Genomic DNA, 26,603 nt, shown 5'->3' with positions numbered 1-26,603 from the left:
CGACGCTCATAGCCACCGCCATCTCCAGGGGTAACCTGGCTAATTCTAACGGATTGAAAACTAGCCCCATAGATTTCATAGACCTGTAAGATTGGCCAGATCTCTCGCACTGCCCCGGGCCAGCATCCAAGAATATCACAAAAATGAGCCTGATTAATGGTTGAATATGGAGCTTTTGTATTTTTTTATTTTTGTAATGGTATACAATGAAAATATGGTAGAAATTTTGCAAGCACTGGTGCCACAGAAGATCCAAATCGGGGTATTTCTGCAGGCGCCTTACCGTAGTGGTGGCTCAGCGGGGATGATAAGTCTCCCGGACTTTCCCATTATATCCGTAGGCGGCGCGTCAGGCCTGAGGTGCAGCAAGCCTCACATAATACACAGCATTTGGGGCGATGCATCCAGAGATTCTGCCTAGCTCGGATGTCTAATGACTGATTCTACAGAGACGCTTAGCTATAGTGGCTTTGGAGTTTTGGAATGAGCGAAACTCGATCTGTAGTTGTCGGGCTGCTACCATACGGCAGCATTTGGGGATATATTGAGTATACGGTATTCCACTAAAATGACATCTTTGTAGCAGTGGCCCTTGTACCTTTGCGATAATACCTTCAAATATCTCTACTGACTTGCCATTATTTCTACCTTTTGTCTACCACCTTGTACACCCTTTAATCACCCTATATTCTACCTTTTAAGTAGTTATTTCGGAGACTTTGAAACATTACGAATTGGCGAAATTGATATTTTTTCGATTGTGAACTTCTAACAATTATTAAGGCTAAAAACTGCTATCTTGGGCTTATATATGGTAATTACTTTATATGTCTATATAAATAGGTGTGTATGTAGTGCATAGGTTATGCTGAAAGATGGTAGGCAGACGGAATGGTTCTATAACTGTAGATTTAGCTTCGCTCTTTGGAAAGTTGTATGTTTTAAGAATATGAATATAGCGCTACATATGTAAATTTTCGCAATGGCTTTACTTGATTAAGACTTAAGCTTAAGCCTTTAGCAGTCAGTCTATTAGCCCAACTACTTCCTTCTTCTTCCCTTCTTTCTCTTTTCAACCAATGGCCAGATTCCCTCACTGTCGTGCTCAATTGATTACTGCTGGAAGTGTAGATTGGTGTCGATTTCATCTGGTCACTGTGAAAGAGGCAAAGACTCATAGTTGGCGCCCACAATCAATAGACTTGCTATGTATTAGGCTCCTAGGTCCATTCTAGGCCCACTCCATACTGAGGAAAAAGTATATTTCTCTCTTTTCTTCATTCGGACCTGACCCTGCACGTGACAATAAAAGAGTCTTGGCAATAACTTGATCTGATCTCGACTTGCCTTGGTATTACTAGCTCTATTACCTAACACATAATGCTCTTGCTACCTAGATTTCTCTGATTCTGATTTAGATGTATGCTTCCAAGGTTTCAACAATGGGAATAAGGAGACAGCTGGTATATAATTAAAAGGGGTCGAAATATCCGTAATCGTAATCTTGGAGACTCCGACTACATATATAAGTCTAACTACAATATGTCAATTATATAGCCATAATAGAGAAATACTTGTGCATAAGGAATGAAATAGATGTCATGATACTAGGACTACAGACAAAAAGGCTCGCTGTATATGACCCTAGCCTAGTCACAAAGCCTTCAGAGACTCTCGTGCAACAACAAGTATTAATATTCTAACACTATAGAAGGAGGTACTTATCGTTTTAATGCCACTGTTAATGCATTGTGCTTCACCTTGGACTTGTAATAAGTGGATGATCGAGCCAAGAAAGAGGTGAATAAGTAATTATGAGGTTATGGGCTAATATTAGAGATATTATCACGGGGTCACTACTAACGAGTGTGGGGTAGGTCAGATGTATTAGCAGTTCCATGTATTCGAGCTTGGACTGTGCCTTAGGATGGTCAACTACTGGCACATCGATCGGCTTAAGTTAAATCACGACCCAAGTCGAGTATCTACAATCCCGTGTCATGAAGGGGGGTTTGGGGGTGTAAGCAAGGTTGGCTTGACCTTGAACAGAAGTATTGCCTGTTTCTGCCTGGCTTAGCAAGGCAGAAACCGAACTTTACGGAAATCGTCTCAAGAATCCATAGACAGTCCTTTATCATCTTCCCCGGAGCACCCTGCTTAGTCTGCTCCAGATCACTAGCTCCAATGTCGATGCTACGAGCCTATCTACTGACCGAGGGGCTGGGCAGTTAAACTCTGGGTATGAGATGCACTTTTTTCTGTTGGGGGCGGTCGGACGGATGCACTGCAACGTGGGGTTTTATCGAGGGGGCGTGGCACGGTTAGTTATGCCTGGACTCTAGCATTTACCTAGATGCAATAGAACTCTAGGCAGGCTTTGTTTCGTTTTTCTTTAGCTGATAGGATAATTTGGATATTGCCCCTTTGTGATTGAGTACATTTCAGGCCAGACCAGTGCTGCTCAAGAGTTATTGATTCCCCGTCGAGGAACTAGCATAAAGGCAGACGACCATCTAGGGCAGAAGAAGTCCATCGCTGCTGTATCGTGTTCTTGCAATCGACCACCCCTATCTAATTATTACAACCCTCGTCAATATGGCAACACCCACGAACTGGACGACGTCCAGCCTGACAAACACCTACCAAATCTACACGGGTGTGTGGACCAACTGGTCGCGGGGTTCTGTTATGGGCGTTACCCTCACACTTTCACATATTGATGGTAATCTTCTTATTGCGTTTGTTGCTACCTTCATCAGCCTTATCTCCTCCCGCTTTTGGAGAATTCTTTGCTTTTTTCTCCATCGCTACTACTCTACTCCCGAATCCAGAGATTTGCTCCATCACCAGCGACAGGCGCTGCTACGTAACTCTTCGAATTCTGAGTCTAGCTTTTGGAAGTTTGTCCAGCTGTGCCACGCGTGGCGTCACCGGGCCCAGTCCGCGTTTTTGCGAGTGCTACCCGTCCTCGGGGCCGCTGCCCTGTGCTTCGCCGGTTTCACAGTCGCGGGTGGATTTTCATCTTGGATCTCGGCGGGTATCAGCAACGCGGTCCTACTCGATAGCGCAAAATGCGGAAATTTGAATTGGGTAGGGAATTCTACCAGCGACCTCAACAGCTTCTACCGCTTTATCTCTGAAGAGACCCAGAACTCCATGGCCTATGCCCAGCAATGCTACTCGGTAAATAGCACTGGTAGCTTTGGCTGTGGATTATATGTCGTTCCCCGGCTGGGCTCATCAGTTGACACTCAGGCCCTCTGTCCTTTTGCCGACGCAATATGTCGCAGTAACAATAGTAATCTCCGTTTGGACTCGGGATATATCGACAGTCATACAGATCTCGGCCTAAACTCTCCTCCAGATCAGCGGATTCTAGTTAGACAAGTCTATCACTGCGCACCCCTGAATACTGATGGTTATAAAAGCGACATCTTAGACCAGGAGATTAATTACACAGCATATAATTATGGTTCATCAACTTTCCCAAGCGCAGATCAAGATATGTCGAGTAAGACTGTTAACTATACATATCGTGTCCCAACGACCCTCTGGCAGTACAATACTACACAACCACTGGATGCACCACACACGTGGTCAAGTTACATACTCGAGTGAGACTCTATCTCCAAAGAGGCGAAATCCGAGCAGTCATTTAGCTAACTATTTTTTGTGGACAGTACTAAGACTTATTTAACAGCTAACAGCACTCCCGATCCGTCATCTTCAGACTTTGTCCCAATTCCTGAGCTCATCCGGGCAGACGCCGACGTTGATCTAATTTTTCTCCAAGGGAATGGGGTGATATTCTTGGAACCTGTACATGATCCATGGTATCGAGCCACCGTTCCGGGCCAAAACTATAGGGACTCATTAACGAGTGGGATATGGCCGACGTGGCGAACAGAAGAAGCCGCCTCGCCTTTAGGTTGTACTGTACAGCTTCAACTTTGCAATACAGGGCTGCCAGAGGGCAGCAGGTGTGGACCACTTGCTAGTGAGTCTGATGCGTATGAAGGTGCCTTGGAATTGTTTGGTGTGTCTGCCAATGGAACTGCTAAGGACATAAATGGTGTCCGCTTTAACTGGTTCTGGGACGAGTATTGGATGTCCCCGGGAACTATACTTGCTGAACTTGGCCGTCAAGCTTTGATTTCCACACAAACCTTGAATAACGGCATCCAAACGACGCTGCCTGATAACCAATGGCAGCTTGACGTCACAAATTGGTGGGAAGGGTCGCTAGCATCGTATCAGATGGCCGCTGTCAAACAAGCTACTGGCCCTAACGACCCGTCACTAGACTCGTTCGTGCTTGGCCCGAATGGCACAAGCCAAGAGAAGTTGTGTCACAGCCAGGTATGCTTCTTCTTTCCAATCCGCCAGTTCCACTACAAGAGCTCACTATATATGTATTCGTCTCTATCTCCAGATGATCCTTAGCACAGATTATATTTCCTTCAGCGTCTTTGGATTGTCCTTTATCTTTGTTGTTGGCGTCCTTATTGTCATCGTCTCATTCATCCTCGAGCCGATTTTCGACTGTCTTAAGAGGCGTCGCGGGTATAATCCATACAAGCTTCTCGAGTGGCAAACCGGCTGGACGCTCCAGATCCAGCGGCTCAGCTACCAGGGGTTCGGCATGGGCACTTGGACACACAGTACCGATAGCATCCCACTAACTCAGGCGGACGAGATTCTCGAGCCCCTGGCATTACGTCATGACGATCTAGCTGACGACAAAAAGTTGAATAACGCCAACCAGAAGTGCTCCAAGAAGGCCTTTTTGCTGAAATTCATCTCGTTGGAGAAAATCAGAAAGAACATGGGGAAAAGCAATAGAAACGGTGGAGCGGCCGTGGCCGATGATGAGGTTCAGAAACCGTCCGAGGACGACAACCTGGAGTCTGCCGAGAGTGAAAACGCAACGACGCTACGGCAGAGCGACGCGCCAGCTCAGGAATCTCAGGTTCCTCTGGCTTCGCCTTCGAAAGCCACCACTCTCACGCACCCTCTTATCCAGGCCTCAAACCCCATCCAATATAATCCTACTTCTTCTGACGGTTCCAAAATTCCGTCTACCAGACCACAGCAGCAGCATTGACTAACCTGGCGGATCTTTGTATTGTCCGCTTGACTGATTGATTGATGGTGTTTACCGTCGTAGGGACTATTCTGCTTTGCAGTTAGTCTGGGCCTCCGGAAGGGTACTAGGACGTGGCAAGCTGTTAACTAGCTATTTATTCTAAATACATAGTGGCTTTAGGGCCAATTTTTCACTTCCTGAGCTTGGTATTGTCCGCGGGGCGTGGGACGGCGGCCTGGAGGCAAGCTCTCTTTCCCCCCTAATTATCGTCTCAAGCACTGTCTTGCGGCTGTAAAGAACGAGATTAGCTGAACCCAGGTTGGACAACCGAGCTGTTGGAAGCACCTTTTCAATCACGCACTTTGTTGATTTCTTGCGTTCTGTCTTCTTCTTTTCTGAAGTGCCATAAGCCCTCTCTTATTTTGGGGCCCCATAACGCACTTTTCTGTATTATATGATTTACGTTAGTGAAGCGATAGTCCTCTTTATGCTCATTTACCAACAAGCGAGGTCACGGACTGCCAGCTGTATTACATCGATTCGCCTTTTGCGTCATGTTGTATTCATGGCTTATTACATACCCGTGGTGCCTGCTGCCAGCGCCTCCAGCTCCCCCTAATTAACCTTTGAGATAATAAACCATTTCGTGGGCTTCTACATAATCACCGCCAAATTTTCCTAGTCGTGGTTTCGAACTAGTTCCTCATACCAAGTCAATCTCGGATCCCTACAATCCATTTCCGTCTCGAAACCTGAGAAGCCCGCTGCTTTATGGTGGGGGCCTCAGTGAACAGGCTGAGCTGCCCCTGAACAGACTAAGCAGAGGCCCCGCGGTCGGAAACGGGATGACCGATGCTAGAGTCCTATAATGGATGCATGGAGCGATCTTGCGGATAAATGAGGTCTTTCTACCCTGATCCAAAAAGAATCTTTGTGGGTCATTGATTACATGCTGCACACAGCGATGCCTTAATCTGATCTACACCGTAGATAGAGCCAATAATGGCCGAAGGAGCTGCTTTTGACCTTTCACGTAGGTACACCTTTCCCTGATACGTTTTCTCAAAATTGAATAAAGGCAAGTCATTCAGCTAGACATGACGTGGGCAATGCATGGTAAACTATGACTCACCATCTAACGAAACCCCTTGGACGAGGACCGGTATCAATTAGTTTCCGCGGCTGTAGCATGGAAGATCAAGGTAGACGACAGGCAGCTCTTCGCAGCCAAGCCGACTTCCTTTTGCTTATTGATTCCAATATCTTTCCATTTCGCATATTTGAAAGATGTGGTGAAAATCGGGATTTGGTAGTATAAGCTGACCGCGTGGGCCACGGGCTATTAGCTACCCTGCCGCACGGTTTTTTGTGAAATTCTTTTGCTTGTTTATTCTGACATCGTTGAATTTCGCGTATTGAAATAGGCGGTAATGTCGTACTGAAGTGGGCCTATATACACCGTTAGGCTGTATTCACGTCTGACAGCGTCGTTTTTGAGCATGACAGGTAATAATCAGGATTTGGCGGTATAAGCTGACCTTATGGGCTACGGGCCATAGCCTCATAGGTCTCAGAAGTTCCCAACGACCTATTCGGGGAATGTTTACTCTGGAAGGCTGAATCAAAGGAAATAGTATCTTCACAGCTATAAATGCAAAGTCCACCGCCGCCAGTGTTCTCTATCAACCTTCTCAAATCTCATAGCAAATCATATCCAGTCTTGTTAATACAAACTCAAAACTCAAACACGAGCATATCAATCCATCCCAAAATGCTTTTGATCAGCCTGATTGCACTGGCCGCAGTGGCTACCGCAGCGAATACTCCTCGTGCCACTCGTCCAAAGGCCAACGAATATAAGAGCGAGGATTGGTGAGGCTCCTAAGCCCCTTCTCCCCACTACTGTGCTAGTCTAGCTAACAGCAATAATCCAATATAGCTCTGGTTCGATCAACTACGGCCACAACTCGTTCCTCTTGCACGACGTGACTATGGACGACACGACGCACTCTGTTTATTTGACCGGCAATTGGGAGCTTTGGAGTGAGAAGACTGGAAACGGGGGTACCTGCACGGGCACAAAGTCACTTGACGTCAGCTACCCTAATGGAGCCTGTATCAGCACTTCTGCTAAGTCCTGGCATGCGAACCTTCCGGTCAAGTGTGTGCGCAACAAGGACTATTAGACGTTCGGGAGGGACGTTGCAAAAAGGGTTGATGTCGTTGGAGGTCATATCATTAGCGCACCATCTGCGGCAAATGCAAAAACCGGGATAAGTGCGTTAATAGAACTATGAAGATGGGGCTTTGAGCTATAGTGAAGGCAGTATACGTGGTTTAACAAATAGAATAAACGTTGCTCTCGCTGTAGTCTATTGATGTCATTGCGGGTATTTCCCTAGAGCTGCCTGTATCATATAAGCCGGCTCTCCCATATCGAGATTCGCTGGGCTGCCACCCCTATACTTTTTGAGCCCATATATTCAAAAGGAAGCAATATCAGTTAGTGGTAACAACGTGGCGCAGTCTTATGCGACCGTCTCATGATGAAGGAAAGTATTGTCACAATGAGTGAAATGGCGGTTCTGTTGGTAAATATAGAAACACACTTTTAATCATATGGTGACGAGTAAAGGATGACTTCCGAGTCATAGACTTCGTCAGCCAGACTAAGCGATCCTAAATTAACTTGACTAAGACTGATTTAAGTTTAAGCTAACTCAAGTTGCGCTTAAGCATAAGCGGTGAGCGGTTATGTGATCTGTTGAACGAAAGGGTTGCCAAGGGGTTGTATTGATGTTGTTTAGTTGAAGTTCTAGTCACTGAAGGAATCCACTGTGAGGGGTAGTATAGCCACGCCCACCGTACATGCCAACAGATCTAAAACGTCGAGACTGACGTGGTCTAATACACTAATAAGGGATAGTCCCATTCATCTGGCCCTGAGTCAAAGCCTGATTCTCAAGCACAAAGTTGACTAGAACTTCGTACGTGAGGCGGTTTATGGGCCGCACCCAGCCCTTTTCCGAAGGTAGTCGTTCGTACCCTATGAACAATGGGTCAACTTGAAATTCTAGACGTACAAGGGGCAACCGCGCGCAGAGACGGAGTCTTTGGGCTAGGAACTGGAGACAACTTACTGAAAAAGTATTCTACCATTTCGAGGGAGGTCGATATCTTGTCCTTAATGTTGTCAGCTCCAAGGTTCCAGGTGCCAAAGACGAACTGGTAGGCCGCCGTCTCTCCATAGTCGAAGTAAGCTCCGATTTGAGGTAGGGTGAATGAGGGGTTGGTTGATGCTGCTGTGACTATGCGAGCCGTGCGAGCTCTAGCTGCTTGTGCCACATTGATATTTGGGGTGGTGAAGTATGAGAGCGTCTCATTCCAGGTCTCCTCATGGAACACATCGGCTGGGCCGAAAAAGGCATCTTGTCGACTATGAGTGAAAAGGAGGATCAGTCTCAGCGTAAAGGCTCACGGAGGAGTAGTATTAATAATGAAAGAGATGCTAACCTCAAGCTGCCATCGTGCTCGAGTATGTTGTGAGTAGTGAGTTGGTCTAAGTCGATAGTCGTGGCGTTTGGTGCCGGATTGACAGGCTGCGCGAAGTCGTATAAGGGGCCAACTACGCTGACATCCCAATTGATGACTGTGTCCAAAACTTCGATGGCGACGTCCCTGCTGATGCCTTTTCCGTTACGAGGCAGATAACCATGGTTGGCGAGTGTGTTTAACATAGGGCAAGGGCCACGAACTACTCGAAGAAGTAGGAGTTAGTTTTAAAGAGTTTGAATATAGAATTTTGCCCTCCTGTTCAGGCCATCATTCGTCACGAGTGCAAACCGAGTCAAGTTGGGTTGAGGTGAAGCACTCACCAGCATCTCCTTGGGGAGGCATCCATTCGCCCCTATCACGCGGCAGGGCGAGCACCGACATGGTAAAGGGGGCAGCAAGGTAAATGAGCTTCATATTGGCTGAGTAGTGGCGTGGAAAACAGCGTGTCTAGCGTAGAACTTAGATGTGCTTGACGGCGATGATACGGTTTATATATTAAATTCCGGGACTGTAGTAGGCGGAGAGGAGAAAGAGCTCTGTGCGCTTCCCGACCAAACTACCATCACCTTGCTCTCTGGTTCCTCGTGCTTGCCATGGAGTTGCACAATAGGGGTTCTATCAACACCGAGTTGAATACGAACAACAGCCCGCATATCCCGAGCATCCGAAGTGAACTGGCATTTGATTCTCCAACTTCCCGTAATTCCTATCACAGGCACCACAAGTACCGTGCGTAGAATTATCATTTCTACTCATCACAGCCAGGGAGTGGCCATGGGGCAAGGTATACATCATCGCTTCAACAGGTCACTGGAGAGGTGGTTTATATCCTAGATTGACGTTATTGCTTATTAGGATTTATCTAGATCTGCACTCATGGTATAGAGAACGTTACTCACGAGTACAAGACTTCCGTCTTGTGATGTTATTATCGCCAGTTAGTTTCTCAGACTCCTATCAACCAAGAAGTTAGAGCCCCCAGCTAATCCAGCAAATAGGCTGGTCCTGGGATTCCAACGGCCCACGATCTTAACGAAGATAGCAGCGCGTAATTGATGTAGTAAAAGGAGTCGGCCAAGGGAAAAGGGCGGAGCTGACAGCACGACGCCAGGGATCTGATCTACTCGCAACGTTAATGCTCCGAACATAGCCCCTGCCCCTAGCTTGACAGTTTCCGATTGGACATTGCTCATTCTCCAAGGCATCTATCTGCTCTCATAATCGGTCAGACGAGTGGGACCTCGCACTCGAGGGACTCGTACTCGCATTGTACCCGAGGTTTCTGTCTAACTCTTGTGCGCTTACTGACTCGAAATTAGCCATGCACCCACTGAGCCTTCCCAAAGCTAGAATACTGAAACAGTGGAGAAAAATGTAAGCGCAGTCAATGCGATACTACTTCCTGAACTCTAAGGCTGAAGTTATAGCGATAAGCCCTTAGTTTCTTTATCACTTTAGGAATTAGAATGCTCTCTCAGTCATAATAGAATTTAATCGCTGTATATGAATTACTTATGGATACATCTTCTTTGTGAGGCAGCCCTCACGAAATAATGTGCTAGTATTTTGTTGTTGACGTGATCCATGTACGATTAATTACGGGATGTATCCAATTTCCTCCATCGGCCATTGAATCCAAAGGCGATGCTCTCTGTCCAGCAATGCATACGATTTTGCCATCAGATAGTCTGCCCAGCCATTTAACCACCATTGACTCTTCAAACCCCTTAACAAGACACAGAAGAATGCTAAGATGGTCACGGCGCTTTGCGTCGGCACGCGAAGTAACGGCACGAAATCATCGCCGACCACGAAAACCCAGATGAAGATGTCCGTCACTTCATAGGCCTGACCGCGCCCACATTCCATAGATAGAAACGATTTACGCAACTCTGAGATTGCATTTATATACGTATTTCGAAGTGCTGCGTCTGGCTCGCTGCGCTCGATCGAGGTCTGCAGCCTGTCGAGATGCTGGTGCACAGGGGATACGGTTTGCCGGGAAACTTCTCGTGCTTGCCAGCGATCGATGCCATGTTGAAAAATAGGGGCCAGAGCCCCATCTAATCGTGTGCTCGCAAGCTCGGACAAGGCACGGGTGCCTTGGTGCAGGAAGAACCAGTTGGGGATATCGCTCTCGCCGACTAGGTGAAGTTGGTCGTCGCGTCGTGGGCACCCGAAGGCATAGAAAACAGTCAACGTGGAGAATAGAAACAGTTTCTCGACCGTGGACGCGTTTAGATCCTGCATTAGGTTACCTATGGAGCGGAGTCAGGACCATCTTCATGTTGTTTGAGGTACGCAGTACAGACCAGCAATCCTAGAGGCGATCTCGTGATGATGCACCGCTGTCGACCGGTAATGCTCTCTCATATGCGGTCGATAATAAGCCAACTGAAGGCTCGATACGGCCAGGAGAGATCTCATGACGTAGTCGCATTCTAGACCAATCTGGACCACAGTGATCCGGTAGAAGTCCCGAATGACGGGGCTCTCAGAAAGCGTGGCGTAAGTGCTTGTGGTATAATTGTGAAGTAGTTCTAGTTGGTCCATATTCAAATCTAGAAAACTCGTGCTTGGAGAGCGAGACGGTGCCGCCGAAGTTTCGACGAAGTCGCACTGGACATGATGTCTGATACAGTTGCCACATGCTGGCTTTTGCTCGTCGCACTTGATCAACAGGTTAATGCTCGTGATTCCTAAGATGAAAGGTTGGAATGGTCACCGAAGAGGAAGACTTACTTTGATTTTCCTTGACTTGCACGTCTTGCAGCCAAGGCGGCTCTTTTGGTGGGCTCTTCTAGGCCCAGCGGCAGAGGAAGAGGTAGCCCCGCCGCGTTGTTGGGCTGATTCGGGCGTCAGGGGCGAAGTTGCATCCATAGAGGCATGTCTCACGACGCAAGCCGGACAGGAGCAAGAGTTCGGGTTATTCGGGTGCTGAATCAGTCTAAAAACTACTACAGAGAATTACTTTGGTTAGCGGCTTTTCGTTATTTTACCTCTGCAGGAGATCAAAGCGAGATAGCCGAGTCAGGTCACAGCCACCACTCCACTCCACCAAGACTTTCGGGTCAATCCGAGCTGATCCGAGATATGCGAGCTCGTGCCCACATGGCACAATAGACCCTAGACTTCTAAGGGGTTTCGACTACACATACTACGAATGAATACGAACAGGGACGACCATGCATTAGAATAGACTTAAATACCAAATCTGTTCTACAAGCAGATCTTTTAAACTCGATGTGCCCTAATATCACCCTACTTCAAGTTTCCCCATGATAGGTCAGACTTTCCCGGTTGAAGACCAAGTTACAAGAAGCAATCTTCAAACAATTTGAAAATAATTGTTTCCCTCCCTTTTCTCTCACCTGATTCGCGCCGGAGAAAAGCTGGACATATGGCGGAGATACAGTGCACGGTGCAGACGTGCGACCCAGTACAATCATGGTACGGTTACCAACCAAATCTGGGAATCAACGTCTTCTTCGTTGTTGCGTACGGTATCGCAGCTTCATACTGCGTTATCATCGCTGTATGGAAGCGTAGGTGGCTCACCTACACCATTGCTATCCTCGTTGGATCTTTGCTCGAGCTTGTTGGTTACGTGGCTCGGATTCTGGGCCACAATGATCCCTGGTTTTCTACGGGATGGATCCTTCAATATTCCATCATCACTTTCGCTCCCGTTTTTGCAAGTGCCTCGTAAGTGCCCCCCTTTTTTAAGTGATTATGTTTCCATATTGATTATGCTGAGCGGCTGACGATTAATATCAAAATAGCTTGTATGTTTGTATCGGTCGCATGGCCGACTTCCTAGGACGGGGCATCCTCAACATTAACCCAAGATTATACTCACGACTTTTCATTCCTTGCGATATAATCGCATTAGTGGTGCAAGGTGCTGGAGGTGCTGTTTCGGTTACCGAAGACGTCACAACAACAGGAGTGACCCCTGGGGCAGCGATTGTCATTGCCGGCTTGACTTTCCAGCTCGTCTCTCTCACCACCTTCTTCCTTCTATTTGGAGCGGTCCTCTGGCCCAGCAATATTTGGCACCCTGCATCTTCCAACTTGCCCATGCATCGAGCAAAACGCCTTCGAACATTTGCTATTCTCATAATAATCGCCATTCTCTTAATTATCGGTCGATCGGCTTTCCGGGTGGCAGAATTATCAGAGGGTATCAGAGGAGATTTAATTCACGACGAGTTACTTTTTATCATATTTGACGGATTCCCCATAATAATTGCCACAACCATCATTGTTGCTGCCCACCCCGTTTTCATGCTCCAGACTGAGCAAAAATATGATTACGGAAAGACCAGTCGTCACAGCATGGAGCTCTTATCAGGAACTACAGCTTAATCCGGTATATGAAACCAGTAACTTCATATAACATCTTTCCGATGAGTTATCAATGTGCCTATGGGGAGTTGGCCGGCACGATGATTAGATTCGCGCTTCTTTAGTTTCGAGACAGTTCGGTACCATTTTCAGTTATTACAATCTTCTATGTCTGTACAACAAATTCGATTCATATTTATAGAGCGGAGGCGATCTTAGGAAATATCATAATAGAAGTAAGACGATTACATCTATATACTAGATTCGGAAGTTAAAGCCCTAATAGTGTTGCTTGCTTCGTGTCTACATCTTGAGTAATTCTGTAAATGGAAAGTATTACTCGAAGCTCTCGTCCTGACCTTAACATACATAGCCTTGGGTGCTTCTTGATGGTTACGGGAAACGGAGAGCTTTGACACTGTATTCAGATGATCTAAGTTCAAGTTGTAACCTATACGCCTGACCCTGAAGGTCTTCAGTTAATAAGTGATCCCATCAATAATGCTATATCACCACGTGGACACTATTCCGTGACAAGATTGCACCCTGAATGGAGAACCGAGTGACGTATCAAGTGACGTAAGCGGCGAAATCGTGATATACGTAGCCAAATGTAAGATATTCGTGATATTGGTACAGAATTTATGAATTATTCGCTCGCATTATAGTTGGTATTTTACAATTTGGATTTCGATTTCGACTCCTCCCGCCCCTTAAGGTTAATGTGCTCTCCCTTAACAGGTCGTGTAACAGCGTAAAAGGCGACCCCTTCGTTCTTGGTCGAGAACTATGCAATTTTGTTAATCGCCTATTCATGAACATATTGTATTCGATACGAAGAAGAGAGATCAAGGTCCGAACATAGTGCGGCATAATGAGATGGCAGACGAACCTGAACCTTGGACCCAACGTAAAAGAAGGCAAAGTCTCCAGGCACTAGATGGTGTTGAATACCAGTGGCCTCATCAAGGACATCTATCTGGCCGCTGAGGACATATTTCGTCTCCTCACACGTATAATGCAATGGGAGAGATGGCCCAGCAACTATCTTGTAGAACCCAGAAGTGAGGTAGGTAGGGGAGTCTGTAGTCTGGGTTCGGATGGAGTGAAAGTCAGCTGTCAGGGCGTTCTTGCCCTCGGGCAGCTGAATGTACTCATGGCCAGCGCCCTTGATGACAGTAAGAGGAACTAATTCTTTAGACACTTTCATGAAGAATATACTGGTTAGCGAGAAGAACTTTGAAACTGAACTGCGCCATGAGACGGGCTGACTAGTTTGAGGGAGGAGACAGGTAATACGATGAAGGTGACTCACTTTTGATGAAATCCGGTGATGAGAGGAAAGCTGGAGTTTCATACATGATGCGGACATCGAATGTTCTAACCGCCTGTATCTCATATAATAAAAGCTCGAGCTGAACGTCAGCAGCGGACCCGGGCGCGGATCGGAGACGGCAACGGGCCCGAAACCATCGGTGTATGCTCGGGATCTCGCACTTTGATGGGCCCTAGTGGCCCGCCAAGGCGCGTAAGGGATCAGGTCAAGGGGCTTTCTATGCTCTAGACAGCTAAGTCGATCTCTGATAGGCAATTAAGCAGTGTTATCTACACGATCTGCGGACCCTAGTTGAGCCGCTCCATAGCCCCAAGCATGGGTGACACGGGACTTGTTCCGGGAAGCGGAAGATGGAGATCTAGAAGCTCATAAGGCGCCACTGCTAGTCCGCATTACCTATCTTTGATATGATGGCTTATCGGCTGCCTTGGGTCCAGGGACAGTATCTCGAGTATGTACGTGCTTCACACGACGTGAGCGGATAAAGGTAGATACGTGATTGTGGCCATCGACTTCGCCATCGAGGTATGTAGATGGTAAAGGGGAGATCAGCTCTAAATGACTTGAGATGCTTCGGATGATCGCAAAAATTGCTGCGCTAGAGAAGGCACGTCGCTTGCAGGATGAAGTAAGCATGCACTCCATATTGCAAATTTCGGGAATGAATACTCAACAAAAGCCAAAAGTCATGAGTTCCTTTGACGGGGTGTTCTTGGTCGGGGGGTAGCCATTATGTATTTTCGTCGCTACCCCGCGATACTAATCACGCTTTGGCCAGTTCCCTCCACCACGCCGAGTCTAGACGGCAATTTCACGCCATGCATTGCAGCTGTGGCGGCTAGAGCTGTACCGGCGCTCGCGGCGCTACCATTATCATTCATATCTTGTTAGGTGTGCTAGAGCTAAGAAGTGGGGATGCGAGAAATGTATGATCTCGATAACTTCAGCATCTTATGCCGAAATCGCCCGGCCCCAGATTACGCGGGGACGCCAGTGAGACACCCAGCCGCCTTTTTTCGGAGCCGTCATACACATTTTGAACATCTCCGCATCGAACTTTCTCTTAAATACATGGTGCTCTCGCTTCCAGAAACCTAGTGCTGCGGCTATAGGAAATATCATGAACAGTGACGATCGCGAGGACTACGAAACAGTTGAAAACTACGAGGCCAGAACCGCTCCGGCTAGCAAGACAATCCGCATTTTCAGAAACCAAATATGCATCACCAACTTGAGAGACGTGCAATACCAGAATGTCCTGCTCGAAGTCTGTCTCTGTGTATGAACAAGACGAGAACAGAGTGGCGAGGTATCAGCTCAGGATTGCGCATCTTTAGGAATTCGGCCACGGCCGCTGCGTCTGTCATCTTCAACTGGGTATAGGTATGGCAGAAACGAACCAATTAATGATGCCAAGCCCCTACACAGATCTTTTCTCCCAACACATACAGGTTACACACGCAAGGGGTTCGGTGATGCCGTCAGAATTTCGGGACCGTCAACGACGATCTCGTTCTTGTTGTCGCCTCTGAGCGCACTCCAACAAAAGATTCATTAGGTATACATACCCATGAAGAGAAGATGAAAGTCTTAGAGGCAGTCTGTGATACTTATCTTGATCGATGGTTTCTTACTGTAGGACATGGGTACAAGGGACTGGAAGAAAGTATTACGTGATAAATGAATCGCGGGTGGTGGCGCTTCATATACGACGCGACACTACATGAACAGTTTGCCAGAGCCGCCAGAGTAGGATGTACGTACTTTGTACGTTGATACCTCGTACTCGTATGATGCTACTGTCTAGTATTTCTGTATTGTTTTGCGTATAAATTATGTAGGTATTTAATACTACATGGAAGTGTACCTTGGTTAATCTTCACTCAATCTCCCAGTACCTCAGTATCTGCTCAGTAGGTAGTACAGGTGGAAATAGTACGTAGGCTCATTATCCGAGACATACAATGGGATAGCGCCGCATAGGCTGTAGCTAGCTGCCGTAGATCGGCTAGTATTAACCTAATGGAAGCAAGCAGGTACCTAGCTACGCAGCATTTACAGTGTAGCTAAGGCGCATATCTTCCGCTAGATGACCTTAAAACTACCTAAAGCGTCAGGCTCAGACAGGCCCTCGGGAGTTTCTTTGTAATGTAGCAGCATGTCTTGATCTTACATTCTGATACTATACACTCTCTATCCCATGAGAAACGCTGAATGTTTGCACTTGATATCCGAATACGCAGAGAAACGCCACGTGCCCTGTGCTCAAAAGCCTCGTCGGTTAGTGTAGATCCGAATGGCGTGGTCTCCACTGACGGTATGTGGTGAATCGTTGGAATGATAGTATACATACAACAAGCGGTCTCGTAAATTCGATAAACACGCAATTTTCCTCTGCTCTGTTCACTACAGCTTTCGCCATCATTTACCTGCCGCCTTCTCGGTGCGTCGGATGACAATATGGGCAGCACCACTGAGTCCGGTCTCGAGCCACAGCTGGCCAGCAATGGTACCTCTATCCCAATATTCCCCGTACCTCGAGTAAGTGCTAAACGAAGATAGAGCTTCCAGCCCGAAGAAATTCGATGGAAGACAATGAAGTAGAAGATGACCCGTCAGCATACCCAGAGGGTGGCACTGAGGCATGGCTGGTCGTACTAGGCGCTTGGTGCGCTATGATTCCTTCAATGGGCTTGCTCAACACACTCGCCATTCTGCAGGCCTGGGTATCCGAGAACGAGCTGTCAGACCTGCCAGAGTCTACGATTGGATGGATCTTCAGCACGTACGCCTTCTTTCTCTACTTTACCGGTGCGCAGACGGGTGAGTTATACCAGAATACCATTCAGAAAGCCCAATTCAACTAAATAAATTGAAATTCCGCCCACAGGTCCGATCTTCGATGCGTATCCTGTGCGACTGCTGGTGATTCCGGGTAGTATTGGCATTGTTGCGTCGGTGTTTCTCTTCAGTGTTTCTAAAGGTACTTTACCCACCCTTGTCCTTATCGCTCTTACACCAAAAGTTAATTCATTATCAGAGTTCTACCAGTACTTGCTCTCCTTTGGCGTCTTAGGCGGCATCTCTGCGTCTTTACTGTTCAACCCGAGCATATCCGCCGTTGGCCACTGGTTCTACAGGAAACGCGCCCTCGCAACCGGGGTAGCTTGCACAGCAGGGGGGATAGGGGGCGTCGTCTTCCCTCTGATCATTCTATATGCTGCTCCCCGCGTTGGCTTCGGATGGGCCCTGCGTATTGTCAGCTTTGTAAACGTGGCTGCTGGTATTACTGCGTCCTGCCTCCTTCGAAAGAGACTGCCGCCGAATAAGAAGGCCGGTGCTTCTGTTGATTTCAAATCCCTATCTGAGCCACGATTCGCCTCCACTGCTCTCGCTACCTTTCTGATCGAGTTCGCTGTCTTCATTCCATACACGGTAAGTTGTTCCTCATGTTTTCTTTCTTCCATAACTGTATTCCTTGCAATCAACCCAATATTCGAGGTCCTGGCAGTTCCCTCTCTGCGCCGGCATGTGTTCTAAGTACTTGTTGATAGTATGTATGTTCTCACGCCATACATGCTGGTCTAGATCGACAGACAGCCTATCTACTAAACGCCTTATTAAATGCCGGTGCTGTCCCTGGCCGAGCACTTCCCGGCTATATTGCTGACCGCTTCGGATCATTCAATACGATGTGTGTTACAGCGCTTGCGTGTGTGGCCACGGTCCTAGCCCTCTGGTACTCTGCCGGTACAAATGCAGCGCAAGTCATTTCGTTCGCACCCCTATTCGGCTTTTGGTCGGGCGCTGCCATCAGCTTAACGCCTGTGTGTATCGGCCAAGTGTGCCGAACCGAGGACTACGGCAAGCGAAGTGGCACGGCGTTCTTTCTCGCGAGTTTTGGTACCTTAATCGGGGTGCCTATTGCAGGCGTTATTCTGGAGAAGAACCACGGCTCGTATAACGGGCTGATTATATTTGCTGGTGTCCTCTACGTGGCGGCTCTAATTGCTTTCGTCGTGGCTAGGGGTCTGTCTACAGGGTGGCGACTGACGGTCCTATTCTAAACTCGCTCACGAAATATCATGCATATAATCGCATACTTAAACAGCTAGGCGGCTAGATTTGATGGTTTATTAGATTTAAGACATAGACTATGGGCGTCGATTCGCTATGGCGTATATCCTCAAAGACTCAATAATCTCACGGCAAGTGAGAACGACATGGTCAAAATAGACATTCAATATACAGAAATAGAACCATCAAGTCTTAAAAAAGATTATTCAACAGTCTACCTGTTCTCTTCCACCAGTATAACGCCTTGTTGAACGTAGGTGGGCTATATAATAACCGTTAGACTGCTCGAACGTCTAACGGCGTCGTTTGGGAATAGACAACAGCGAAGGCGGAAACGAAGCAAACAATGTGACGCTTCAACTTCAAAGATTCAAGGACATCTGCAACAAACGGATTTTGTTAAAGCTGGAATGTATGAGATGCCGGCAAACCATGGCTAGTCTGAGGCAGTATCTGGCTATCCTGAAGCATGGGAGATGTCAGCACGCCATGGCGTGTCTGAACTAGGTCCAAGATAATAGCACAGTTTTCCTTATGCGCTAGCCATCCACATTCGAAAGCGGTTGAGAAGTTCTTTATCCAGCTATGGAGCATCAATGAGACTAGCTGTCAATAGTAATCGAAAAAGACCGACTCCAAATCGAACATCCCAACCTACACAGGGGTATATCGACCTTGAAATATCTTCAAGTATTCGTCGTATCTCCTCTCTTACCTTTCATGGCATGATCTGTTCTCTAACTCCACACGTTTGATCGCAAGGTTATATTGACCAAACGCGACGGCGAACGGGCTTTAAAAAGCGATTCGACGGAATCTGGACTTCCCACACTAACTCTGGCGGACGCCGATGTAAGGGTGTCTAAGTGCAAGCGATTTCGGCAACTGTCACTGAATAACAATGCAGCGTGATACCGCGACACTATCAAAAGATTACATAATATAAAACCCAACCGCCTGAAATCACGTATATAGAGTGCTGCGACACCAACAAGAAATCATCTCGCCAGAAGTCCATATTGACTACCACCCACATAGCGTTATGCCTAGGTACCTGAAATCAAAGGTTGCTAATATGACCGAACCTCTATATGGGCAATGTGTTTAAAGAGACCCTCAACTGCATTGCAGTCGAGTTTGCTTCTGGGATAAGGCCACTCAATAGGTTTTGGGGGAGATAGAAGGTTCCGTATGCGTGATGTGGTGCATATGTTCATGAGATCTAGGATCTGCTAAGCTAGTAACGAACCAGGCCTTTAGGCCCCCAACAACATAAATGACATTCTACTTCAATTTGAGGCCTGTATTACAAACCCTGTAATATAGGGTGGTATCGGGAGTAGCTGGTTGGCCCGGAATTATTAATGTCCTTCAGCTGGTGCTACACAAGCCAGCCGCTGCTGAACATCCTGCTTACTTCATAATTTAGTATGTAGCGCTGAGACAGCCATTTTTCATACAGAGACACGGAGATAAATGCGTTGAATAGAGGGGACGATAGAATTACCTAATAGAGGCGTTGATGCGCTCACATCCGTAACGAAAGTCATGGGCACCTAAGTCACATGTGCAGTTTCACACGCGTACAAGCTGAACATGCAGTTCGCCTTGCGCTTCGGTCATACGAAAGGCCATTTCAGGCTGTTCATGATCTTCAAAAACATGCAGGCAATATTGAGAGTGAGGTTATACAGACTTCGCTTCATAAAACAAGCCACCAATGCCAAGAAGGAATTGGTCAGTCAAGGACTCATGCAGCCCTAGTTGATCATTATATTGTGAATATCATCAAGTTCCAAGCCTATATCTCTTCCATTGTTATAAGCTATTTGTTACCATGCACCTATGAATCCTACTGCGCCACCTCCAGTATCCGAAATAGAATAACAGGTTGATTGGGGGCCATGCATATATAATTTGCAAGTGATGGGAAGTCCTATGGTTCGCATTTTGACATGACTACTTAATCCCCGAATAGTCTTGCCTGCTTTTTAAGATGACTCTGGTTCTACACTCTCCTTCTATATCGTGCGCTTCTACACTGTATGGTATATCGAAATCAACAGCAAAACTAGAAGTCCTTTGCTTAGAGAATTATGCGGGTCCCTGAAAAGGTAGAGAAAACCTTCACAGCACTCGGGAGATGTGCCAAAGAGGCTGGACGAGATGCTTGGTCTGATGTGTCTACAAGGTGGCGGCTAATTCCCCTCATTTTCTGGTTCGGTTTCTTGTTCACTACCCTTTTCATATTACTTGAAATGTCTCTTTCCTCGCATTTCGAGATACCTCGTGCTTGTCGCCCTGATGGTACGTTCAGCCCTTTCGTGGGCTATAATTACTGGGATGCCTCTGGTTTCTTCCAAATCAACATTCCATTTGGGAGTTATTCATTCACAGCTGTCAAGATCATCGACACTGTATGGGATGTTGTATGCACACAAAAGCTCTCTGATATTTTCTTACTGTTCACGCTTTATCACAGGTTATTGGGCGCCTCGGACAGTCCATTTTAGCATACTTTGCCTACAGCACGTTTGCAGACTACGCAACACTTTCAATGGAGACAGCGCCGATAACATATACTACGTTCATCATACTGTTTATCGAAAGTGGACCGACTTTCATGTCAGTATATCGTTTAATAAGAGATTTTATGCTATATCGTAGACTCAGGTCTACAATATTGACGATCTGGGCGATATTCAGTATGCTTTTTATCTTGACATGGCCAACTCTCATTGCCGCGATGAGCGGATATTCCCCTGAAGTCGGAGCATACGTTAAAGATATCGACACCGAAAACCTAGTGAAATATAACGAGTTCCGGTTACTGGCATACATCATTCACGACGGGGAGAGGATCAACCTGACGACGGACTACCAGCTTCCAGCCGGCCCACCATTCCTTGATTCTTGTAAGAAGCTCCCATATGTACCCGAGTCAACCAGTAAACTTACCAGTTTCTCAGGGGATATATTACTAAATGATATCCATGAAACTTCGTTACACCCAACAGACTTATTTGACACTAGCGACTGTGTAACCGTCACTGAGGGAGACGATTTGACCCTTTGTTTTCTGCTTCGGGACGTCTCCAAGTGTTAGAACTGTCCTAATTGAACATATCTGATTGAGACTAATGGTTTCGCAGATATCGTCAAGTATAGATTCGATAATAACTCTACGCAATCCCAGTGGCAAGGCTCAACCCTGCCTGGTCCTGTACTTGATATAGAACCATTTGTTGTGCCAGGAGATGTTTTCGATCCCCTCAGTGAAGTATATGACTTGCAGCCAGCTTGGGCATACGCAAATCATGTCTATACACTCCAAGAGATGCTAGATAATGGGGCTTGCCAAACCCTCGGGAAGGTACGTAAATAGCTCTGGCGTATCAATGGAAACCCCTAACGTATCGGTTCTAGTCTTTCCACTGGGGCTTTTCGTACATTCAGCTCTTTATTCTTATCCTTGTACTCATCCTATGGACTGGCTGTACATGCTTATTTCAGTACTATACACGTCGTTTCCCGACACTGGAAGACCAGCCAGAAAGACCTCGAGGCCTAAGAGCTATACTGTTACTCGCCAGAGCCGCTGACGATGAGTTAAAAGCAAACGGGATTAATCCTCACAGCCTAACGGATAAACATCTGAAGCGGCAAGTTTACAAAAGCTTAAAAGGTGGCGCAACATCTTTTGGGTTCCCCCTGAGAAAGAAAAGTGCCCGGAGCAGTATCTCTGAATGGATGAAAAGAGATCTGCCGTGGGTGATCAGTGCTATAGCGTTGGCGGTGGCACTTTCTCTATGGATGGTGGTATTTATACTCCCTCCACTTTTGTTCTTCCCACTATCTTTGGCAATATTTTGGGCATATTTCATAGGGACGACAATCAAGAGCAGGTTTCTCCTTGCGCTTTGTTTATTAACCCTCGACTCTATAGTGCTCGTACTAATTATGTATTTTCTTCGAGGGGCTTTCTAAAATCCAGAGCTTAATGTTCGTATTAAAACAACAATAATAATCATTTGGAGGCACAGGAATACAGTGCCGGTCGCATGCTCCTTGGGAATCGATTACTATATGAAGCGAGGGGAAGGCATACGTAAATATAAGGCGAAAGCATCATTAATGTCACAAGATATAGACAAAGGACGTATTCTGTATATAGCTATAGTGTCAGTAGTATAGAGGATAGTTGTGGGGCTCGGGCATGAGTTATTTACACCCTATATCTGAGATCGTGACAATTGTCGTTGGGGCAGAAGGAAGAGGCGCAGCACCCTGAAACCCTTGTTGACTAATAGGGCTGCACCGCCACACTGAGAGTGAGAATGTGACTGTTATATTCCTCTGTAGTCAACAAACTCGTAATTCACATTCACTCATCCGCAACTGTGTCGACTACTTGAGGTATTCCTGTTGATCACTAATATAATGGATCCAGATGTCAGTACTAAATTGCGAGTTGCGTTCACATCGTCAATGCTGATCTACATAGGGCTCAATGGGGCCCGACCCCGCGCTGACATCCGCCCAGAACATGAACTACAATACTTTCCACGATAACAACAGCGATAATGGGAGAGACAAGCGCCCTCTAAATACCGTCGAGAAAACCATTGGGATCATTCTACTCATAGTCGCTATTGTTTGGATCTTATGGGTCATATACTATTTGGCTACCCCCTTTAATTAGACATGAGTCGGCTATTCAACACTGCCCTCTGAAAGGGGTACTAGGTCGATACTCTCCCCCTGAATAGGGAACGGGGCCCTTGTGCAAGCAGTGGTTCTCACCAATTATCGGAGACTAGATCAGGTCAATGGTATGCTGTCTCATCGGCTTAGAATCTCGTAACTCAGAGCTACGGTTCTTACAGAGATAAAGGAGACGAAAGATAGGACCAGGACAGCGCAATTGATATCAATGCTATTGTCACAAGGGCAGAGTATCTCTGGGCTTGGGAATAGCTTCATTCCTAAGATCTAATAATTGGCTATGGCGTTAAAGGGCCTCTTAACCTTCCAAGTTCGAGAAATGGAGAAAGGGACCTAGCCAGCCTTTATATACATGAATTACCCCGCTCGAGAGGGTGGTCCGTGCTGTCCACGTCATCCGTGTGACACCATCTCCCTCCTTCGTTCAGGGCTCGCCCTCGAGCCCGCTGGACCTGGTCTTTACCAGCGCGGTACTTCAAAGGGTCTGGTCTGAATGTCTAATAGTCTAAATGCCTTCCTTCCGCAGGACCTAGTCAAAGTCAGGCAGTGCCCGATCGCTAGCGCGGTTGGTTGGATACTTCTCGCAGGACCTGGTCTTTGCCAGCGCGAAAAGGAAGAGGGGAAGCCTTTAAGTGGTAGCCAATTATTTGTCACAAGGGCAGAGTATCTCTGGGCTTGGGAATAGCTTCATTCCTAAGATCTAATAATTGGCTATGGCGTTAAAGGGCCTCTTAACCTTCCAAGTTCGAGAAATGGAGAAAGGGACCTAGCCAGCCTTTATATACATGAATTACCCCGCTCGAGAGGGTGGTCCGTGCTGTCCACGTCATCCGTGTGACAGCTATCCAAGTGCATGTATTCGCTACCTGTCTCTCATCAGTGCTTAACTCAGCTGTATGATGCGTATCTCCTGCTTTTCGTAAATGATAGATGCCAGCAACCCATCAACTAACCTAATAATGAAAAACCGCCCCATCACATGTATGTTCCCAGAGTATGTTATATGCCCCAAGGTATCCCAAGCCGCAGAAGCGTACGGACGATCCAATCTAATCCCGCAATGCATGATACCATCCACACACTCCCTCCACCCCCCGACTGACGATGCACCTCCGGAGTAGTAATTAGTCTATCTAATCCGTCTTAATGACCTCTTCAAAGATCTTATGCATCTCCCTCGCGCTCTTCTTAGGCGTCCTCTTCTGGTTATTCTTGTAATCGACGTACGTGACGCCGAAGCGCGTCTCATACCCCTCGGCCCACTCGAAGTTATCCATCAGCGACCACGCCATGTACCCCTTGACATTACACCCGTCTTCGGACACGGCTTTCGCCATGGCGTGGATGTAGTCCCGGAAGTAGTCCACGCGGAACTGGTCTTCGAGGATCTTCTCCACGGGCAGGTCGTTCTCGCCCTTGATGCTCGTCCCGTTCTCCGTCACGTAGATCGCCGGGTACCCGTACCGCTTGCTGAGCCAGTTGATCAGGTTGCGGAACCCTTGCGGGTTCGGCCGCAGCCAGAAGGACTGCGTCTCCGGGCCGATGATGTCGCCTTTCTTGTTGGTCGAGTGCGTCGTTAGATTCCCGAGGAAATCATCCGGCGCTGCCTCCCCGGTCTTGTGCTTGATGTAGTCGGCTGTGTAATGGTTCATGCCGTAGAAGTCGTTGGACTCCTTGACCAGCGCGGCTTCCTCTGGGGTGAACTCTGGTAGACGGTCCCCGAGCTGCTTGCGCATGGAATCGGGGTATTTCCCGAAATACACGGGGTCGGCAAACCATGAGATGGCGAATTCGATCTTGCGCTCGGCGGCTTCGACGTCCTCGGGATCCTCCGGGTCCCAGGGGTATGCCCAGTCTCCGTTCAGTGTGATGCCGATCTGACCCTTGTCCGTGGGCTTGAATTCTTTGCGGTACACTTTTACAGCTCTACCGTGAGCTACTAAGATGTTGTGGCCGACTGTCCACGGCTCACGGCTTGAGTCGCCAACAGGAGACTTGGTCCGGTTAGATGTATGGCCTGGTGCGAAGAGACCGGTGTTGTAGCCGAGGATGGAGCTGCAAAAGGGCTCGTTGAAGGTAATCCAGTTCTTGCACTTGGGAATCGCCTTGAATACTACGCGAGCGTAGTGCTCAAAATCGAGTGGGAATTCTTCTCGGTTGAGAAGCCCGCCATATCGCTGCTCAATCCCATCTGGGACATCCCAATGCAGTAGGGTGATGAAGGGTGTAATGCCAGCTTCGAGTAAGTCGTCGACAAACTTAACGTAATGATCGATGCCCTTTTGGTTGATGGGATCATTACGGCCACCGAGAGGAATAATTCGAGCCCATGATAAGGAGAAACGGTATACCTTTGCCTTCGTGCTTTTCAGGAGCTCGATATCTTCAGCGGTCCGGTTATATGAGTCGCAAGCAACAGATCCGTCGCTCTTGTCGGCAATTTTACCTGGTATCGCACAGAACTTGTCCCATATAGTTGGACCGCGGCCGTCCTTGTCCGTGGCACCTTCGACCTGGAAGCTAGGGCGATGAGTGTCTGGGTTAGCTTCAGGGTCATGTTTGGGCTCGGGAATCTGTAGTCTCGGCAGATGCTCAAGTGGTGTAAGGACGCAACTTACGCAGCCGTGGCAAACCCCCATTGGAAGTCTGAGGGTAACGACATGATGGTCACGAGACTGGGAAGAAGAGTCGATGAGTTATACTACTTGATACGTCTATGATCTCGTCTATGATCTCGTCTGGAGGAACGGGTATATTTGTTGGTTAGCAGCTTGCCAAGACATTCATCGGCTTTAGCCTTTTTACACTACCAACAAGTTTTTAAAGCTCGTGACAAGAACCCAAGCCAGCAGCGCCGGACTTATCTATCCTTTATATCTTTGGAATGTAGTCCTTATGGCGGTCATTTGACCGTTTCCAGGCTTTCCTGGAACGGATCATGGGCAGCCGACGATAGGCCAGCGATAATCCCCGCCGCGGGGTAACCATCTTTTTTCACCAAACACAGAGCAAAGGCCATGATATAGGATACATATTACAGGGTCATTCGCAGTAAGTTGAATGCCTGCAAGGCGGCAACTTTGCAAGACGGTTGCGACGGCCCGCAACCCCGGATGATCAAGAGGCATGTGAGCAGTGTGTTTTGCGGCGAGTCGTGGGAACTTCGGGTAAATTATCGTGGGGAAGCTGGCCGATCGCCGCAATGCGGATTACCATTCCGAGTATCACCGTCCCTTGCGCTCGGGACTGTGGGGAAGACGCACAGGAGCCGTCCACGCCAGGGTCCTCTCGAGAGTCGGCATCTGTGTGAATATGTGTGGACAATGTTTCAGATAAAATGACTACATATTCTAAAACTAAAGCCTTTTGACGCCCTACCACATGGAGAGGGACCCCTGCTCGCCCTGGTCTTTCTTGACTTCTGAATATGTACCATTTTACACTTGCTTAGTATTCCTTCAGGCCAGATTCCCTCTT

General features: G+C 47.4%; 10 protein-coding genes across 10 annotated transcripts; 6 read left to right on the top strand and 4 right to left on the bottom strand.

Moving 5' to 3' along the window:
• Positions 1 to 2,306: 2,306 nt before the first annotated feature.
• F5B22DRAFT_582560 (uncharacterized protein) lies at positions 2,307 to 5,595 on the top strand. The gene is made up of 3 exons (XM_047973313.1): positions 2,307 to 3,614; positions 3,681 to 4,359; positions 4,433 to 5,595. Exons 1-3 carry the CDS (start codon positions 2,596 to 2,598, stop codon positions 5,102 to 5,104), a joined length of 2,370 nt encoding a protein of 789 aa, XP_047836240.1. The 5' UTR covers positions 2,307 to 2,595; the 3' UTR covers positions 5,105 to 5,595.
• Positions 5,596 to 6,857: 1,262 nt separating this feature from the next.
• On the top strand, positions 6,858 to 7,272 carry F5B22DRAFT_640823 (uncharacterized protein; the record flags this gene model as incomplete). Its single annotated transcript, XM_047977897.1, has 2 exons — positions 6,858 to 6,958; positions 7,026 to 7,272. 2 exons carry the CDS (start codon positions 6,858 to 6,860, stop codon positions 7,270 to 7,272), a joined length of 348 nt encoding a protein of 115 aa, XP_047836239.1.
• Positions 7,273 to 7,486: 214 nt separating this feature from the next.
• Positions 7,487 to 9,282, bottom strand: F5B22DRAFT_6978 (Cloroperoxidase). The gene is made up of 4 exons (XM_047980492.1): positions 8,962 to 9,282; positions 8,600 to 8,840; positions 8,227 to 8,522; positions 7,487 to 8,132 (listed from the first exon to the last, which is right to left on the bottom strand). The coding sequence occupies exons 1-4, from the start codon at positions 9,053 to 9,055 to the stop codon at positions 7,999 to 8,001; spliced, it is 765 nt and encodes a 254-aa protein (XP_047836238.1). The 5' UTR covers positions 9,056 to 9,282; the 3' UTR covers positions 7,487 to 7,998.
• Positions 9,283 to 10,119: 837 nt separating this feature from the next.
• On the bottom strand, positions 10,120 to 11,613 carry F5B22DRAFT_582556 (uncharacterized protein). The gene is made up of 3 exons (XM_047973312.1): positions 11,384 to 11,613; positions 10,954 to 11,311; positions 10,120 to 10,899 (listed from the first exon to the last, which is right to left on the bottom strand). Exons 1-3 carry the CDS (start codon positions 11,519 to 11,521, stop codon positions 10,238 to 10,240), a joined length of 1,158 nt encoding a protein of 385 aa, XP_047836237.1. The 5' UTR covers positions 11,522 to 11,613; the 3' UTR covers positions 10,120 to 10,237.
• Positions 11,614 to 11,798: 185 nt separating this feature from the next.
• Positions 11,799 to 13,403, top strand: F5B22DRAFT_6937 (RTA1-domain-containing protein). The gene is made up of 2 exons (XM_047980486.1): positions 11,799 to 12,346; positions 12,424 to 13,403. The coding sequence occupies exons 1-2, from the start codon at positions 12,042 to 12,044 to the stop codon at positions 13,007 to 13,009; spliced, it is 891 nt and encodes a 296-aa protein (XP_047836236.1). The 5' UTR covers positions 11,799 to 12,041; the 3' UTR covers positions 13,010 to 13,403.
• Positions 13,337 to 14,785, bottom strand: F5B22DRAFT_6948 (uncharacterized protein). The gene is made up of 3 exons (XM_047980487.1): positions 14,304 to 14,785; positions 13,881 to 14,191; positions 13,337 to 13,775 (listed from the first exon to the last, which is right to left on the bottom strand). The coding sequence occupies exons 1-3, from the start codon at positions 14,347 to 14,349 to the stop codon at positions 13,665 to 13,667; spliced, it is 468 nt and encodes a 155-aa protein (XP_047836235.1). The 5' UTR covers positions 14,350 to 14,785; the 3' UTR covers positions 13,337 to 13,664.
• Positions 14,786 to 16,330: 1,545 nt separating this feature from the next.
• F5B22DRAFT_582551 (major facilitator superfamily domain-containing protein) lies at positions 16,331 to 18,700 on the top strand. Its single transcript, XM_047973311.1, has 5 exons — positions 16,331 to 16,833; positions 16,887 to 17,147; positions 17,215 to 17,307; positions 17,365 to 17,759; positions 17,879 to 18,700. Exons 1-5 carry the CDS (start codon positions 16,785 to 16,787, stop codon positions 18,389 to 18,391), a joined length of 1,311 nt encoding a protein of 436 aa, XP_047836234.1. The 5' UTR covers positions 16,331 to 16,784; the 3' UTR covers positions 18,392 to 18,700.
• A 1,729-nt stretch (positions 18,701 to 20,429) lies between these two features.
• Positions 20,430 to 21,550, top strand: F5B22DRAFT_582550 (uncharacterized protein). The gene is made up of 3 exons (XM_047973310.1): positions 20,430 to 20,830; positions 20,884 to 21,316; positions 21,371 to 21,550. The coding sequence occupies exons 1-3, from the start codon at positions 20,498 to 20,500 to the stop codon at positions 21,505 to 21,507; spliced, it is 903 nt and encodes a 300-aa protein (XP_047836233.1). The 5' UTR covers positions 20,430 to 20,497; the 3' UTR covers positions 21,508 to 21,550.
• F5B22DRAFT_6514 (uncharacterized protein) lies at positions 21,482 to 22,761 on the top strand. Its single transcript, XM_047979457.1, has 3 exons — positions 21,482 to 21,502; positions 21,554 to 21,774; positions 21,828 to 22,761. Exons 2-3 carry the CDS (start codon positions 21,739 to 21,741, stop codon positions 22,386 to 22,388), a joined length of 597 nt encoding a protein of 198 aa, XP_047836232.1. The 5' UTR covers positions 21,482 to 21,502; positions 21,554 to 21,738; the 3' UTR covers positions 22,389 to 22,761.
• A 1,492-nt stretch (positions 22,762 to 24,253) lies between these two features.
• Positions 24,254 to 26,013, bottom strand: F5B22DRAFT_6510 (family 1 glycosyl hydrolase). Its single transcript, XM_047979399.1, has 2 exons — positions 25,745 to 26,013; positions 24,254 to 25,646 (listed from the first exon to the last, which is right to left on the bottom strand). Exons 1-2 carry the CDS (start codon positions 25,786 to 25,788, stop codon positions 24,260 to 24,262), a joined length of 1,431 nt encoding a protein of 476 aa, XP_047836231.1. The 5' UTR covers positions 25,789 to 26,013; the 3' UTR covers positions 24,254 to 24,259.
• Positions 26,014 to 26,603: the final 590 nt, after the last annotated feature.

Source organism: Xylaria bambusicola (genome assembly GCF_022495145.1).
Source record: "Xylaria bambusicola strain CBS 139988 unplaced genomic scaffold F5B22scaffold_1, whole genome shotgun sequence".
Classification (NCBI taxonomy): Eukaryota; Fungi; Ascomycota; class Sordariomycetes; order Xylariales; family Xylariaceae; genus Xylaria; species Xylaria bambusicola.
This window is presented reverse-complemented; position numbering and strand designations above follow the sequence as displayed.